General features: G+C 39.6%; 2 protein-coding genes across 2 annotated transcripts; both read right to left on the minus strand.

The window, feature by feature from the left end:
- Positions 1-235: 235 nt before the first annotated feature.
- Positions 236-2444, minus strand: LOC139581034 (homeobox protein Hox-B5b-like). The gene is made up of 2 exons (XM_071410349.1): positions 1700-2444; positions 236-1193 (listed from the first exon to the last, which is right to left on the minus strand). The coding sequence occupies exons 1-2, from the start codon at positions 2289-2291 to the stop codon at positions 946-948; spliced, it is 840 nt and encodes a 279-aa protein (XP_071266450.1). The 5' UTR covers positions 2292-2444; the 3' UTR covers positions 236-945.
- A 417-nt stretch (positions 2445-2861) lies between these two features.
- On the minus strand, positions 2862-5327 carry LOC139581035 (homeobox protein Hox-B6b-like). Its single transcript, XM_071410350.1, has 2 exons — positions 4246-5327; positions 2862-3675 (listed from the first exon to the last, which is right to left on the minus strand). Exons 1-2 carry the CDS (start codon positions 4670-4672, stop codon positions 3422-3424), a joined length of 681 nt encoding a protein of 226 aa, XP_071266451.1. The 5' UTR covers positions 4673-5327; the 3' UTR covers positions 2862-3421.
- Between the last annotated feature and the right edge of the window lie 9428 nt (positions 5328-14755).

Genomic DNA, 14755 nt, shown 5'->3' on the forward strand with positions numbered 1-14755 from the left:
TTTTTTATGAAGTGAATTTGTTTGAACGTGGCAAGGTGAAGTAGGCTAGGTCTAAATTGTTGACACAAGTAGTACAAAATGGCATGAATGGTTTACGTTCACGAGTGTTAGGCTAAAGCCCATTTGTGTCGATAGAATATGTTCAATATTGCATTCAACATTTGTGGGGCTAATGTCTTATTTTGTAATATGTTTAATGAAGAGATTAATTAATTGCAATACTTTGCTTCAAATATATCAAGCGATGGAGAAACTTTATTTCCAGCTCTATAGATTCACATACAAATACAAAAAGCTTAATTGGCAAAATGTTTACCATCACTGTTGCCTTATAGGCTAATCCACAGAATACCACTCTCTCCTTGTCCACTACTAATGGATCACATTGAAATGTTGAATAGCCTACATTCACATTAGTATGCAACATAATAAGTACTTAGTTCTAAACAATTACAATTGATATATTTGTGCATTTGGTATAGTCTACATAACATATTTACTTGTATTTTTAAACCTCCTTGAAAACATAAGGCTCTGGCCACGATAATCAAGCATAAATACAGCATTAAAACGTACACTAAAGCGCTTTGAATGATCATCTACAGGTTTACATTCAATGAAGAGCAGCATATGGTGTGGAAACATAGTCTACTGTACACGTTACACCTGTTAGACGGTTTACACAATATAAGAGCTCGCGTGAAACATGACAACCTCCAAGAGATAAAACAGAGCACATGGCTTTAAACCCTTCGACAATGAGTCTTTTTTTCTTTTTTCCCTATTTCCAAAGATAAGTTCTACAGGCTACCATAACACAATGGAAAACTAAACGCCTGTTTAAGACCACAGAACATCTTTCCGTCTAAAATCACAACATGCCGAAAGGTGCTGCGCTTTAGTTTACACTCCGGATTCCCCCTTATCATCACTTGCAGTTCGAGCTCAGTTGTGGAACGCGCTGCCTCCTGTAACCAGACTCATACTTTTCAGTTTATTGTCCTTCTTCCATTTCATCCTTCGATTCTGGAACCATATTTTTATTTGTCGTTCCGTGAGGCACAAAGTGTGGGCTATCTCTATTCTCCTCCTCCGGGTTAGGTATCTATTGAAGTGAAATTCTTTCTCCAGTTCTAGCGTCTGGTAGCGGGTGTACGCTGTTCGGGCCCTTTTCCCATCTGGTCCAGCCATTTCTAAATTGTATGAAAAATCCATATTAGAAGTGGACAACACATAGGGGAAATATAATTTCAAACATTACAAAAATAAACATGTTTAATCAACAGAACAGGCAAAATATGGAGCATTTATGGGTGTGGAATAGGCTGCAAGCGGGCGAGTGCCATGCACGTATTGTAGCTACAGCTTCCAGCCATAAATATAAATACCCACCAATTGACCAACATTTAAATTCAATATTTGAACAGTAGTTTTCTTAATTCATACTGTTTTCAATTCAAATCTCCTGCATAGGTTACCAATTATTATGTGTTATCTTGCACTGGACCCCGTCAAAAAAACAATGATCATAAAACTGCTACCCCATCCGTTGCCATATACCATCTTTAGTGACCTTACCGAGTTCATGCAACACTTGACAGATTTATGATGCTACAAATTTAGATTATAGGAAAACACAACAGCAAGCATGCAATCCACTACAAAGCAAGACCACCACAAAACACAGTAGAAGATGTACCGTGGTTAATGTGCAGTTTCCGCATCCAAGGGAATATTTGTGGCGTTTGGCAATCGTTTGACGTCGTGGAGGTTGCGTTGGACTCCTGCTGTGGTTGTTGCGCCCGGGCAGCCGTGCTGCTGGAACTGCTTGTGTGTGCGCCTTCCTCGGACTCAGAGACAACCGCGGTATCCTCTATCTCTGTGAAATGACTGTTGTTGCCTTTGTTGAGATTATTATTGCCGCCCGAGGTCGTGGTCCGGTCAGATGGAGGAGAGGGGCTTTTTATTTCCAAAGACTCGGGGGTGGCGCAAGGCAGGGGGTGTGGATGTGGAGACGAGAGCGAGCAGGTCGGCTGTCTGTACCGGGCGTCCGTGCCCGTGGACGGGAAACCACGGGTATCATCCCCAACAGCCCCGAAGTGGCTACCAGTGTTGGTGCGATTTACGGTTAGGTCCATGCCATTGTAGTTGCAGCCGAAAGACCCGGAGTTCATGGTGCCAGAATCCCTAAACGTACCGTTCACAGCGCCGTTAGTCCCATAATTTAATAACTGATAGTCGGAGCCATTCGGATAGCGCCCTGAAAACGAGTTAACAAAGTAAGAGCTCATTTGGTTGTTTTTAAAGACTCGATTTGTAGATCTTTGTCGCTATAATCCTCTGCTTCACGATTTATGATGTAATCATGAATTATAGCAATGAAGCCTACTGAACTTTGCCAGGTATGCGGCCAAATATGGGAGAGCGCTCGGGAATCACGTGCCTTTGTTGACCAGTCGTAAATTCTCACTGATGACTTCAAGAGGTAATTCATGCTCTATGGTTACAAATGATGACGAAATTATGGTCGTTATGCTCAAGTCAATGGTGCCTCCCCATTGCGCCCTGAGATCCAAGTAGGCAGACAGCGTCATCTACTGGCAGTGGAGATAACTGTCAGTGAGGACGCTATGCAGGATTTTTTAATTTATTAGAACATTCTCGGACATAAAAGTAGGCTAAACTATTTTACCAACAGGTATTTCAGACATGTATCCCAGTAATCTGTTATAGTAATACATTAGCAATTTGATCGTTAAAAGAGAGAGACTAAAGGTTGGGCTTGCTCAACTAGGTCAATATTTACAGGAAATAATAATAATAATAATACAATAATTATGAAACCAGCCTGTACAGCAATAAATCTTTCTATGAAATATTCACACAACTAAACAATGCTTTATTTGTATTTATAAAAGATGACAAAACATATGCTTACACTGCACATGGCATCCAGATGTGCAAGTGCACAATAAATAACTTGTCAAAACATTATTCAGTTGAACATGACAAAGCGATGTAAAAGTCAAAAACGAACAATATACAACACACACTATGCTATTACAAAGCTTGTATCGATATTAAGGACATTTTTGAAGCAAACTATTGAATTATCGTGTCATTTTGACTAGGTCTGTTGTTGCACAGACCTAGTCAAACAATATTTACTGCAACAATATTTACAAAACTAAAAACAAATACGATCAAATAAGAATAGGCTTGCATACAGTAGTTTTAACCTGTTTCTAACCTACATACGCTATTTAATCGTGCAAATATATTAGTCTAGGTCTATTGACATATTTCACAAAAATGTGTAGGCCTATGCAGCTATTTTCTGAAAAACAACAACAATAATTCAACAGCTCTCAATTCATGTTACAACAGTTATGGCTTGTGTAGCTTATTTATTCAGTGTCTTTTAATCTGTCTTGTTTTCCTCTTCTTCGTCGCTGGGTTTCGAAGGATTCATTACTTTGTTCTCCTTTTTCCACTTCATTCTGCGATTCTGGAACCAAATCTTTATCTGGCGTTCAGTGAGACATAGAGCATGCGAAATCTCGATTCGACGACGCCTGGTCAAATACCTATTGAAATGAAATTCTTTCTCGAGCTCAAGTGTCTGGTATCGAGTATAGGTCTGACGGCCCCTGCGCCCACTGCTACCAAAGGCCCCTGCAAAAAAAAGGAACGCTAATAACAGTCAGCCATTATGTAAGAAACAAAGGGATAGACAGGCTAAAATATTGATTATAACCTTTACACTATTATCACTTTTATAAGCTATACTGTTATAATCCCTATGAATAACTATTATCATAGACTACTATTGTTATTGGATGTATTAAATTTGCCCGCCATTAACCTATACTAATGATTTTTGATTCACATGATAGCCTACTGTATTTTGACATAGCTTAGCAACATTTTGTTTCCAATACAAAACGAGTTTATCTATCTGTTCAGATATTTTTCACGTGAATCACGTCCTGGGCTATTGAATCCAATACATATCCAAATCATGTGTTCACACAATGTCTTGTAGAATTATTCCTCTTTTCAAAATTGAAATGATTTTTCCCCGTCTTAATTGCATAAGAAATAGTTACTTATGGACTCAAATCTGAATGCATATTGTGGACAGGCAACGCTGTTACGATAGTCACATGATTGATAGGCAACATGCTGATTGTAAACAGGTCAGAAGTTTAAAACAATTTTTACAAATAAAAAAGGTTCACTCACCGGCGGCGAAAGAATTCATCCTTTGCATCCACGGATAAAGCAGAGAAGAAGACTTGTCGTCCACAGCAGTGGTTATGTTTACATTTTGCTCGAGGCACTCTGACCTGTGCTGATCCTGAGTTAATACGAGCGGCTGCTCCTCTCGACTTGCGAAAGCGCACGAACGGTCACTGTCCTTGTAAAAAGTTCCAGCTGGGTAGTCGCAGGGAGCGCTGGTGCTGGGGCGACCGTAGACACCAGAGGTTTGCTGGTAATATGAGGTTGGGTAAGCCTTCTCTTGCATATTGGCAGCTCCATATGTAGCGTTAGAAAAGTGTCTTAAAGGGTCAGTATATCCGGAGGAATATAATGGTATCTGACCCAGGAGAGACTCCTGTCCTCCCGGCCGAGAAACAGGAAAAGTTGAGTTGACAAAATAGGAACTCATTGGATGAACAACGGTATGCTCCGAGGAATATGATTTGTAATGTTTTATAGTCCAAGTGGGTTTGCCATTACTTTATCGGAGATTTGGTTCTAGCTGAAGGGGGCTTGCGTGATGCCACTGAATAGGGCAGAAGGGAACTGTACCATCTGATCAACGTCTGGCCAATAGCGAACGTCTGCGGTTGCAATATTGCCCTCCTGGGAGGCTCATGTTGCGAACAGGGGTCACCAGTGACTGGAAACGTAGCGCCCAGGCACATATCAAATGAGCAACCTCGATCATTCAAAATTGAAGTATTTCGTTTTCGTTCTTAATTTCGATGCAAACAAATTATGTAAATAAATAATATAATTCTGACAGCACCGCTCTTTTTCTCCCCTCCCCATCTCCCCCACCACCTTTAAAACAAATAATCAAATGTAGGCCTACTTGAGACGAATTATGCTGTTGTTCTCTGGTTGTCACTTTCAATTACCCACACATGTAAAGTACTGATTACTAAGAAGTAGCCTAGTTGCCCAATGAAAAGTGGCCATATCCAACTGGGCACAGACGTCAATTCAACGTCTATTCTACATTGGTTGAACGTAATTTCATTGAATACACGTGGAAACAACGCTTGATTCAACCAGTGTATGTGTGCCCAGTGGGATTACATTGTTGCAGCTGAATGAATCTCTACTTTCATGCAGCTGTTATTTTAAACTGTTGGATAACATTTATGTTTCATCATTCCTTCACGTATAAATTAACGTGTTCGTTATGCTTTCTAGGTGTTCCCATACTGGGCGGATGAAGAGTAAAACACGACCAAGACGTCTACACTTACAAATCAACGCACAGATGCTCACACAGAGGCAAAATGATTTTCCAACGGATCAAGACCAAGTATATTATCAGTAGGCCTATATTATTTAATTGAATATGTATTATTGTTACGCTATTATCGTTATTTTTTGGATGACTAAAACGGTCAATAAAAAAAATAAACAAAGCTACTTTCTTTACAACAATGACGCATTTCCTTTTTCCAATAAATTATATTTTCCTTGTTGAAAATTACATGTCAACACAAATTTCTCATTCAAAATCATTTCGTATTATCTATCACAAGTAGCCAAATGCAAAAGCCATTTCTGAAATCAACGTCAAGAAAAGCGGGCCTTTGCTGAGCCAAGTTAATAGTTTATATGTGTACTCATTCAATTTTCCATCAACAGCATTAGGCCTTTGTTTCAACAACTAATCAAACATTTTAGCTTAGTATCCTACGACATCGCTGTATGCAGAATTACAGCTTTTCAACTTCAATAGCTTCTGTGCAAAATGCATATCAGCTTGCTTTTGTTTAATTTGATTATAAAAAACGAAAGAAAAAAAAGAAAGAATATGTGCCAATATGTTAATTGAGTGTATATGTGTGTGTGTGTTACTGAATGCATTTATTGACCTTGGTAAATCATGGAAATGCAGTAATTGAGAACGAATACACCCTTAACTCAAAAGTTTATGGATTTCTTCGGGTAAGAAGCCTTTTTGGAGGTGCCACCGCCACCAAATGTAGGCCTATTATCGCCCCTAGATGGCGTCAAAGAGCAATAAATGAGACGAGGTGAAGAAAATTCAGCATAAAGCTGAATTAATACAGACATTTCAGAGTTTCCTAGTTCCGACTAGCATATGAACGCGGCAAGAATTAATATGAATTGGACTGCCGGTCGAAACGCAGAATACTTGTGGCAGCTTCCAAGAGGTATCATATAGGCCTACCTATTTATCTGAAACCTTCGTCACCCGCCAAAGATGCTGCTGCCATTTTGCCACTAACACATTATCAGTATAGCAACCAGGTTTTGCAAATGGAAACAATGCTATACTTTAAAGACACTGAAGACACTGTAGCCATTTTGAGGTCTACCAATGTTTGTGTAACTGTTTGTTATCGAATCCAATTTGAACCTCTAATGGCCTACTCTAGTATGATTGTGGTGGTATAGGAAATTATTGAGACTTGACGACCTACCTTTGTTTATAATCCATCATTTCGCTTGTGGGTATTCCGGATGCGATTATCTTGGTTCTTTTTAGATATTCAATTGTTGTTCCTTTGGTATAAAGCATATGGTAAATAACAATAACTAAACGAGTCCCTCTGTTGAAAATAAAATAAATATTCCATTGTCCTGGCGTATATTGAGTCTTCTTTGACGGTACAATTCAGAGATGGCCACATTAGCATAGTCTAGCATTGGATGAGAGATTCCTCATTGACTCCATCTCTCAGTTGATGGAGCTGCACAGTCACTGGACACATTTCTTTGACACAATTAAACCATAGCAAAGACAAAAAGCCAAGAAAACGAAGGTGTTACTGAATGAGCCGTAGAAAACAGACAGCTGCAATACAACCTCATGGGAAAAAAGTTCCCTGTCCAGAGTCCACATGACCAACCTCAGCCAATCCCAGAACCCAGGCAGTCGTAAAATTCCATCACAAAGTTATACATTTTCATAAAGAGACTCAAATTTATAGCATTTTCCAGTAGAAGGCATTTTTTTCTTCATCGCCATCTTTTTCTTTCAAAGACGGGTATGCATCTTAAGCAATTTTTGGAAGCTACATTGTCTTTAAAGCGAAATGGCTAGACCAATAATATTTCAGGTTGGTATCATATTTAGAGAATTTGATGATCATGCCTTATCAATTCAATTCAAAAAGCAAAAATATGGAAACGTTTCCCCAATTGTAGTTCCACACTATAGCATATAGGCTAATCTATAACATGTTTGATAACTATTTACATTGTATTATAGGGTAAGCAGCCTACTATACGTTTACTTAAAGGATTGATAAAAGGTTTAAAAGTTTAGGTAGCTCATGTAAGCGGCTAATAATAGTTGGCTAGGCCTAGTCTACATTTGCATTAGCCTACATTTAGTTATTAATTTAGTTAAACTATATATCAACATAATCAACCGTGCAGTCTTTATGACTCCCTTAGGTATGCCTACCTTTATAGCGTTAGCACACATTTTCAAGCAAACGCAAGCAAAATGTGTTATATTTCCCTCCGTTAAAGCCTATTGAGCCACCCATTTTTAGATTTTGCTCACATATAAAATAGTTGTTTGTTAAAATAGAGATATATACAAAAGATATCCCTGTATGAAAACATCAGGTATATGAAGTGAAAAGTAAATATCAAATGAATGGAACATTTCTCTTTTTTAATTATTTTTATTTAACCTTTATTTATCTTGGCTAGGCCTATCCCCAGCAACTGTTTGCATGGTGCCCTGTTCAATATCATTTCGTTGACAAAAAGGATTTCCGACATTTATAGATGCAATAAAACCATAACCCCCCCCCCCCCCCACCCCACCCCAATGCAACCTAATCCCTCTGCAAAAGGTTGCACAGAGAGATATCGGCCTAATCTCCCGAAAATGGGGTACCCAAACCGAACATAGGTTATTCTAGAAAACTGACAGTTATTTAGTTCAATTCAATTATCGTAAAGGTAAGTATTTTTTTTATCGAAATAACCCAATTAACCTCCACGATTATAAATGAAAATACGTTTTCTATCATTATCATTATTTTCTAGGAAATTCTTAAATATGATGTATATTATGTAGGCTATCTTCTGATCTTTTGAATTTGATGTTGTCTAATAGTGCAGTTTGAAATGATTCTTCCTCGAATTAATGTGACAAGTAGATTCTAGTCCTACGTTTGCCCGTTTTTATTGCAGCTAAAACATGCTAACAATCTATCAACAATAGGTAAACTAACATAAAGCATTTCAATACATTACAGTTTTCATTAACTGCACACCTTTGGGCTTTGTTGGGTCATGAATGTGGATAAAATGAATTTAAATAGTGTGTGTGTCCCTCTTTCCTGGCATTAACTCCCTAATTAATCCACACTTTCAGACTTTTTTACATTAACCTTCAGTAGACACTTTTTTTTTTACACTAGGCCAATGAATATAAAATAGCCCAATTAGCATAAATGCATCAGAGGGTACTGCATATGGCCCAGTACATCACGGGGCCAAGCTTCCTGCCATCCAGGGGCTCTATACCAGGCGGTGTCAGAGGAAGGCCCTAAAAATTGTCAGAGACTCCAGCCACCCTAGTCATAGACTGTTCTCTCTGCTACCGCACGGCAAGCGGTACCGGAGCGCCAAGTCTAGGTCCAAGAGGCTTCTAAACAGCTTCTACCCCCAAGCCATAAGACTCCTGAACATCTAATCAAATAGCTACCCAGACTATTTGCATAGCCCCCACCCCCCCCTTTCTACGCTGCTTCTCTCTGTTATTATCTATGCATAGTCACTTTAATAACTCTACCTACACTACCGTTCAAAAGTTTGGGGCCATTTAGAAATGTCCTTGTTTATGAAAGAAAAGCAAAAAAAAATATCCATTAAAATAACATAAAATTGATCCGAAATACAGTGTAGACATTGTTAATTTTGTAAATTACTATTGTAGCTGGAAACGGCAGATTTTTTATGGAATATCTACATAGGCGTACAGAGGCCCATTATCAGCAACCATCACTCTTGTGTTAGCTAATCCAAGTTTATCATTTTAAAAGGCTAATTGATCATTAGAAAACCCTTCGCAATTATGTTAGCACAGCTGAAAATGTTTGTTCTGATTAAAGAAGCAATAGAACTGGCCTTATTTAGACTAGTTGAGTATCTGGAGCATCAGCATTTGTGGGTTCGATTACAGACTCAAAACGGCCAGAAGCAAAGAACTTTCTTCTGAAACTCGTCAGTCTATTCTTGTTCTATTCTTGCGCAAACTGTCTCTAACCAGAATAGAAAGAGGAGTGGGTGGCCCCGGCGCACAACTGAGCAAGAGGACAAGTACATTAGTGTCTAGTTTGAGAAACAGTCGCTTCACAAGTCCTCAACTGGCAGCTTCATTAAATAGTACCCGCAAAACACCAGTCTCAACGTCAAAAGTGAAGAGGCAACTCCGGGATGCTGGCCTTCTAGGCAGAGTTGCAAAGAAAAGGCCATATCTCAGACTGGCCAATAAAAATAAAAGATTAAGATGGGCAAAAGAACACAGACACTAGACAGAGGAAGATTGGAAAAAAGTGTTATGGACAGACGGATCTAACTTGTAGGTGTTCGGATCACAAAGAAGAACATTCGTGAGACGCAGAAAAAATGAAAAGATGCTGGAGGAGTGCTTGACGCCATCTGTCAAGCATGGTGGAGGCAATGTGAAGGTGTGGCGGTGCTTTGGTGGTGGTAAAGTGGGAGATTTGTACAGGGTAAAAGGGATCACTCCATTTTGCAACGCCATGCCATACCCTGTGGATGGCGCTTAACTGGAGCAAATGTCCTCCTACAACAGGACAATGACCCAAAGCACAGCTTCAAACTGTGCAAGAACTATTTAGGGAAGAAGCAGTCAGCTGATATTCTGTCTATAATGGATTGGCCAGCACAGTCACCGGATCTCAACCCTATTGAGCTGTTGTGGGAGCAGCTTGACCGTGTAAAGAAGTGCCCAGCAAGCCAATCCAACTTGTGGGAGGTGCTTCAGGAAGCATGGGGTGAAATCTCTTCAGAATACCTCAAAAAATTGACAACTAGAATGCCAAAGGTCTGCAAGGTGGAATTGCTGCAAATGGAGGATTCTTTGACGAAAGCAAAGTTTGAAGGACACAATTATTATTTCAATAAAAAATCATTATTTATAACCTTGTCAACGTCTTGACTATATTTCCTATTCATTTTGCAACTCATTTCATGTATGTTTTCATGGAAAACAAGGACATTTCTAAGGGACCCCAAACTTTTGAACGGTAGTGTACATGTACATATTACCTCAATTACCTCGATTACCAATGTAGCCCCGCACATCGACTCTGTACCGGTACCCCCTGTATATATAGCCCCGCTATTGTTATTTACTGCTGCTCTTTAGTTATTCGTTATTATTATCTCTTTTTTTGTTGTTGGTATTTTCTTAAAACTGCATTGTTGGTTAAGGGCTTGTAAGTAAGCATTTCACTATAAGGTTGTATTCGGCGCATGTGACAAATAAAATTTGATTTGATTTGACATTGCTGATCACAAATCATATATATTTTTTATTTTTTATTAGGATGCCAATGGCGACAGCTAGTCTTACTGGGGTCCCATAACGAAAAAGACATTACAGACAAAATACTTTACAATTTACATACATTTAAAAACATTAACATGTAGTGTGCCTGTGTGTGCATCTATTTAGTTACACATACATGTCAGTACATACACACAACAAGTAGGTCACATGGGGGAGAGGCATTGTTCCATGAGGTGTTGCTTTAAAAAAAAAATGTAAACCAGGTTTGCTGTTCACTTGCGCTATATCAGATGGGAGTTCCATGCACTCATGGCTCTGTATAATATTGTACTTTTCCTTGAGTTTGTTCTGGACCTCGGGACTGTGAAAAGACCGCTGGTGGCATGCCTGGTGAGGTGTGTGTGTGTGTGTGTGTCAGTGCTGTGTGTAAATTGACAATGCAAACAATTTGGAATTTCCAACACATTAATGTTTCCTATTAAACAAGAAGTGATGTAGTCAGTCTTTCCTCAACTCTAAGCCAAGAGAAACTGACATTTATAGTATTGCTTTGAGGATAACACAGTGCCACCGACGTGGCCCGCTACCAAGGACTGTGGGCTCTCCTTCTCCGTAGCTTTCGTGAATAAAATATTTAAAACGTGTTAACCCTCGCAAGGCTGTCTGCCCAGACAAGGCTGTCTCCCTAGCAAGCGTCTCAGACCAGCTGGCTGGTGTGTTTACGGGCTTGTTCAATCTCTCCTTATCCCAGTCTGCTGTCCCCACATGCTTCAAGATGGCCACCATTGTTCCTGTACCCAAGAAAGCAAAGGTAACTGAACATAATGACTATCGCCCAGTAACACTCACCCCTGTCATCATGAAGTGCTTTGAGAGACTAGTCAAGGATTGTATCACCGCTACCTTACCTGCCACCCTAGACCAACTTCAATTTGCTTATCGCCCCAATAGATCCACAGACGATGCAATCGCCATCACTCTGCACAGTGCCCTATCCCATCTGGACAAGAGGAATACCTATGTAAGAAGGCTGTTTATTGACTACAGTTCAGCATTCAACACCATGGTACCCTCCAAGCTCATCATTAAGCTCGAGGCCCTGGGTCTGAACACCGCCCTGCGCAACTGTGTCCTGAGCTTCCTGACGGGCCGCCCCCAGGTGGTGAAGGTAGGAAACATCACCTCCACTCCGCTGATCCTCTCGATGGTGCAGCTGTAAAACCTTTTGAGGATCTGAGGACCCATGCCAAATCTTTTCAGTCTCCTGAGGGGTAATAGGTTTAATTGTGCCCTCTTCACGACTGTCTTGGCGTGCTTAGACCATGTTAGTTTGTTGGTGATGTGGACGCCAAGGACCTTGAAGCTCTCAACCTGCTCCACTACAGCCCCGTTGATGAGAATGGGGGCGTGCTCAGTCCTCCTTTTCCCGTAGTCAATTTCTCTACACCCGCAATAACCTCTGCTAATCACGTGTATGTGACCAATAAAATTAGATTTATTAGCCCTCTCATTACAATGAAGAGCAACATTTTCCGCTCTGTTCTGGGCCAGCTGCAGCTTAACTAGGTTCTTCTTTGCAGCACTTGGCCACATGACTGGACAATAATCAAGATAAGATCAAACTAGAGCCTGCATGACTTGCTTTGTGGAGTTTGGGGTCAGAAAAGCAGAGCATCTCTTTATCACGGACAGACCTCTCCTCATATTTACAACCATTGAAGCGATACGTTTTGACCAGTTTACAATCTAAGGTAACACCAAGTCATTTAGTCTCCTCAACATCTTCAACAGCTACACCAGATTCAGCTGAGGTCTAGAACTTAGGGAATGATTTGTACCAAATACTTAGTTTTAGAGATATTCAGGCAGTTTGTTACTGACCACCCATTCCAAAACTGACTGTAACTCTTTGTTAAGGGTTTCAGTGACTTCATTGGTTTGGGCTCCAGAGTGGTGCAGCGGGCTAAGGCACTGCATATCAGTAGGCGTCACTACAGTCCCAAACTGGCTGTGATTGGGAGTCCCATAGAGCACGCACAATTGGCCGAGCTACGTCTGGGTTTGCCCGGGGTAGGCCGCCATTGTAAATAAGAATTTGTTCTTAAATGACTTGCCTAATTAAATAAAGGTTACATTTAAAACTAAAAAAATATATATAGTTGTGGTTGCTAACGCATATAGGGTTGACTCATCAGCGTACATGGACACACAGGCTTTGTTTAATGCAGGTCATTGGTAAAAATAGAATGAAAGAAATGGGGCTGAGTAGTATTTTTTGCACATGGTTACAATAAAATGTATGTGCTTTTATTGAGATGTGAAATGTTGCGATAAAGGGTGTTTGTTGCACGTTATATAAAAGTAGGCTATAACTAAACTGTAATTTAAACTTTTGTTATGCCAACTATCCAATAGTCACAAGTCCTAGATCTTGAGAGATCCTGTATATCACGCGAGTAGAAATTCAGCGTATTCTATATTCCAATTGAACAATAAATATATCGTTAAATCATCTCTTCTAAATAGCCTTCTTTCCAAATCCTCACTGAGGTAAAATTAAACCAATCGACATATCGAATTTCCAATTATGTACAGTAGTCTAGTACAATGTTTATGAGCTACATTTTAAACAAATCAAACAGTGCGATTATTTTTTTATTTTTCCTTCATTTAACTTACAATGACGGCCTACACCTGCCAAACCCTCCCCTAACCCGGACGACTCCCGATCACGTGAAACAGCCCGGGATCGAACCAGCGTCTGGAGTGACGCCTCTAGCAGTGAGATGCCTAGCCTTAGATCGCTGCGCCACTAGGGAGCCTTGTTAAAGAGAGGAGAGAAGCTTTAATTTTCATTCAAATAGCCTATCGTTTGCATTTCCAATGATTTCACTTATAATTTGATAGCCTAAAATGGTGCAAAACTGGGGTGTTAAAATAAAAACGTCTACGATTTCTCACTTATTATTTGCTAAACTGTTTGACTAATCATATGGAGCATATTGATAATAAGCCTAGTACTATTATCAATATCATCCTGAATTTAACAAATATCCTCATATAAACATGAGCAAAGATGAATGCATAACATATTTCTCACCAACTCAAATAAAATAATGCGCAACAAACAAATGTACACATTTTTACATTTTACATTTTAGTCATTTAGCAGACGCTCTTATCCAGAGCGACTTACAGTACACACACACACACACACACACACACGGCAGGCACCACATCCCAAATAGCCATGTGAAAATACTATGGGTTAATCTACAATTAAAATCAGTGAAATCTGAGGAGTATTTGTTAGTCCCGCTTCGTGGTAATTTCAGTGCCCCGAGCGTTTTTTTCTTCTAAGACTTAGCACAAATGAACGATTATGGTTACCATTGCAGAATTATAAACAAAAACGAATATGATAACAAAGCCTAGTAGCAAAGTCGCACACATTTGCTATAGGACTACCTGGTCACACCCATCTCTTCCTTTCAGATTTCACATAACTGAGTAAAATGTCCAGATTTCCTGAAATAATATTTTGAAGAGTTTTCACTATTGTCTCAGTGGTTATGGTGATATTTAACAACCCAAGGTATTTGATAAGACACAGATAGTATTCACTTAAATTCCATTCTGTAAAAGCCACAGTGTTTGCATAGACATTAAATGACACATCTTTCTACCAAGTACCACGCAATACCTAAGTCACAATATGCACCATTGCTTCCATATTTTCACAATAAGGCCTCACTCCATTTCTCTTCTCACCATTTCACCTCAATCAATTATCAGAAGCTCAGTCCTAACATAGAAATTAATTTCATTTTGAGGATGTAAAAAAAAAATGAAGAAATGTATACAGTATATGGAGAGTATTTGGGGAACAACTTATGCAAAGTTTGCCAGGAAAGCTCGTTTGCTCTCCCTCGCTCGTGGTTTTTGGCACTATGGAAGGACCAGTGACATCCCTGCTCC

The sequence above is a fragment of the Salvelinus alpinus genome, chromosome 7 (genome assembly GCF_045679555.1).
Source record: "Salvelinus alpinus chromosome 7, SLU_Salpinus.1, whole genome shotgun sequence".
Classification (NCBI taxonomy): Eukaryota; Metazoa; Chordata; class Actinopteri; order Salmoniformes; family Salmonidae; genus Salvelinus; species Salvelinus alpinus.

What these genes read in the sequence shown, in the direction of transcription:
- LOC139581035 (XM_071410350.1), bottom strand. Translation starts at nt 4,672, where the DNA reads ATGAGTTCCTATTTTGTCAACTCAACTTTTCCTGTTTCTCGGCCGGGA. An exon ending in GATGAATTCTTTCGCCGCCG is followed by an intron (nt 3,676 to 4,245) that starts GTGAGTGAACCT and finishes TTTTTTTTGCAG; the next exon opens with GGGCCTTTGGTAGCAGTGGG.
- LOC139581034 (XM_071410349.1), bottom strand. Translation starts at nt 2,291, where the DNA reads ATGAGCTCTTACTTTGTTAACTCGTTTTCAGGGCGCTATCCGAATGGC. An exon ending in GAAACTGCACATTAACCACG is followed by an intron (nt 1,194 to 1,699) that starts GTACATCTTCTA and finishes CATACAATTTAG; the next exon opens with AAATGGCTGGACCAGATGGG.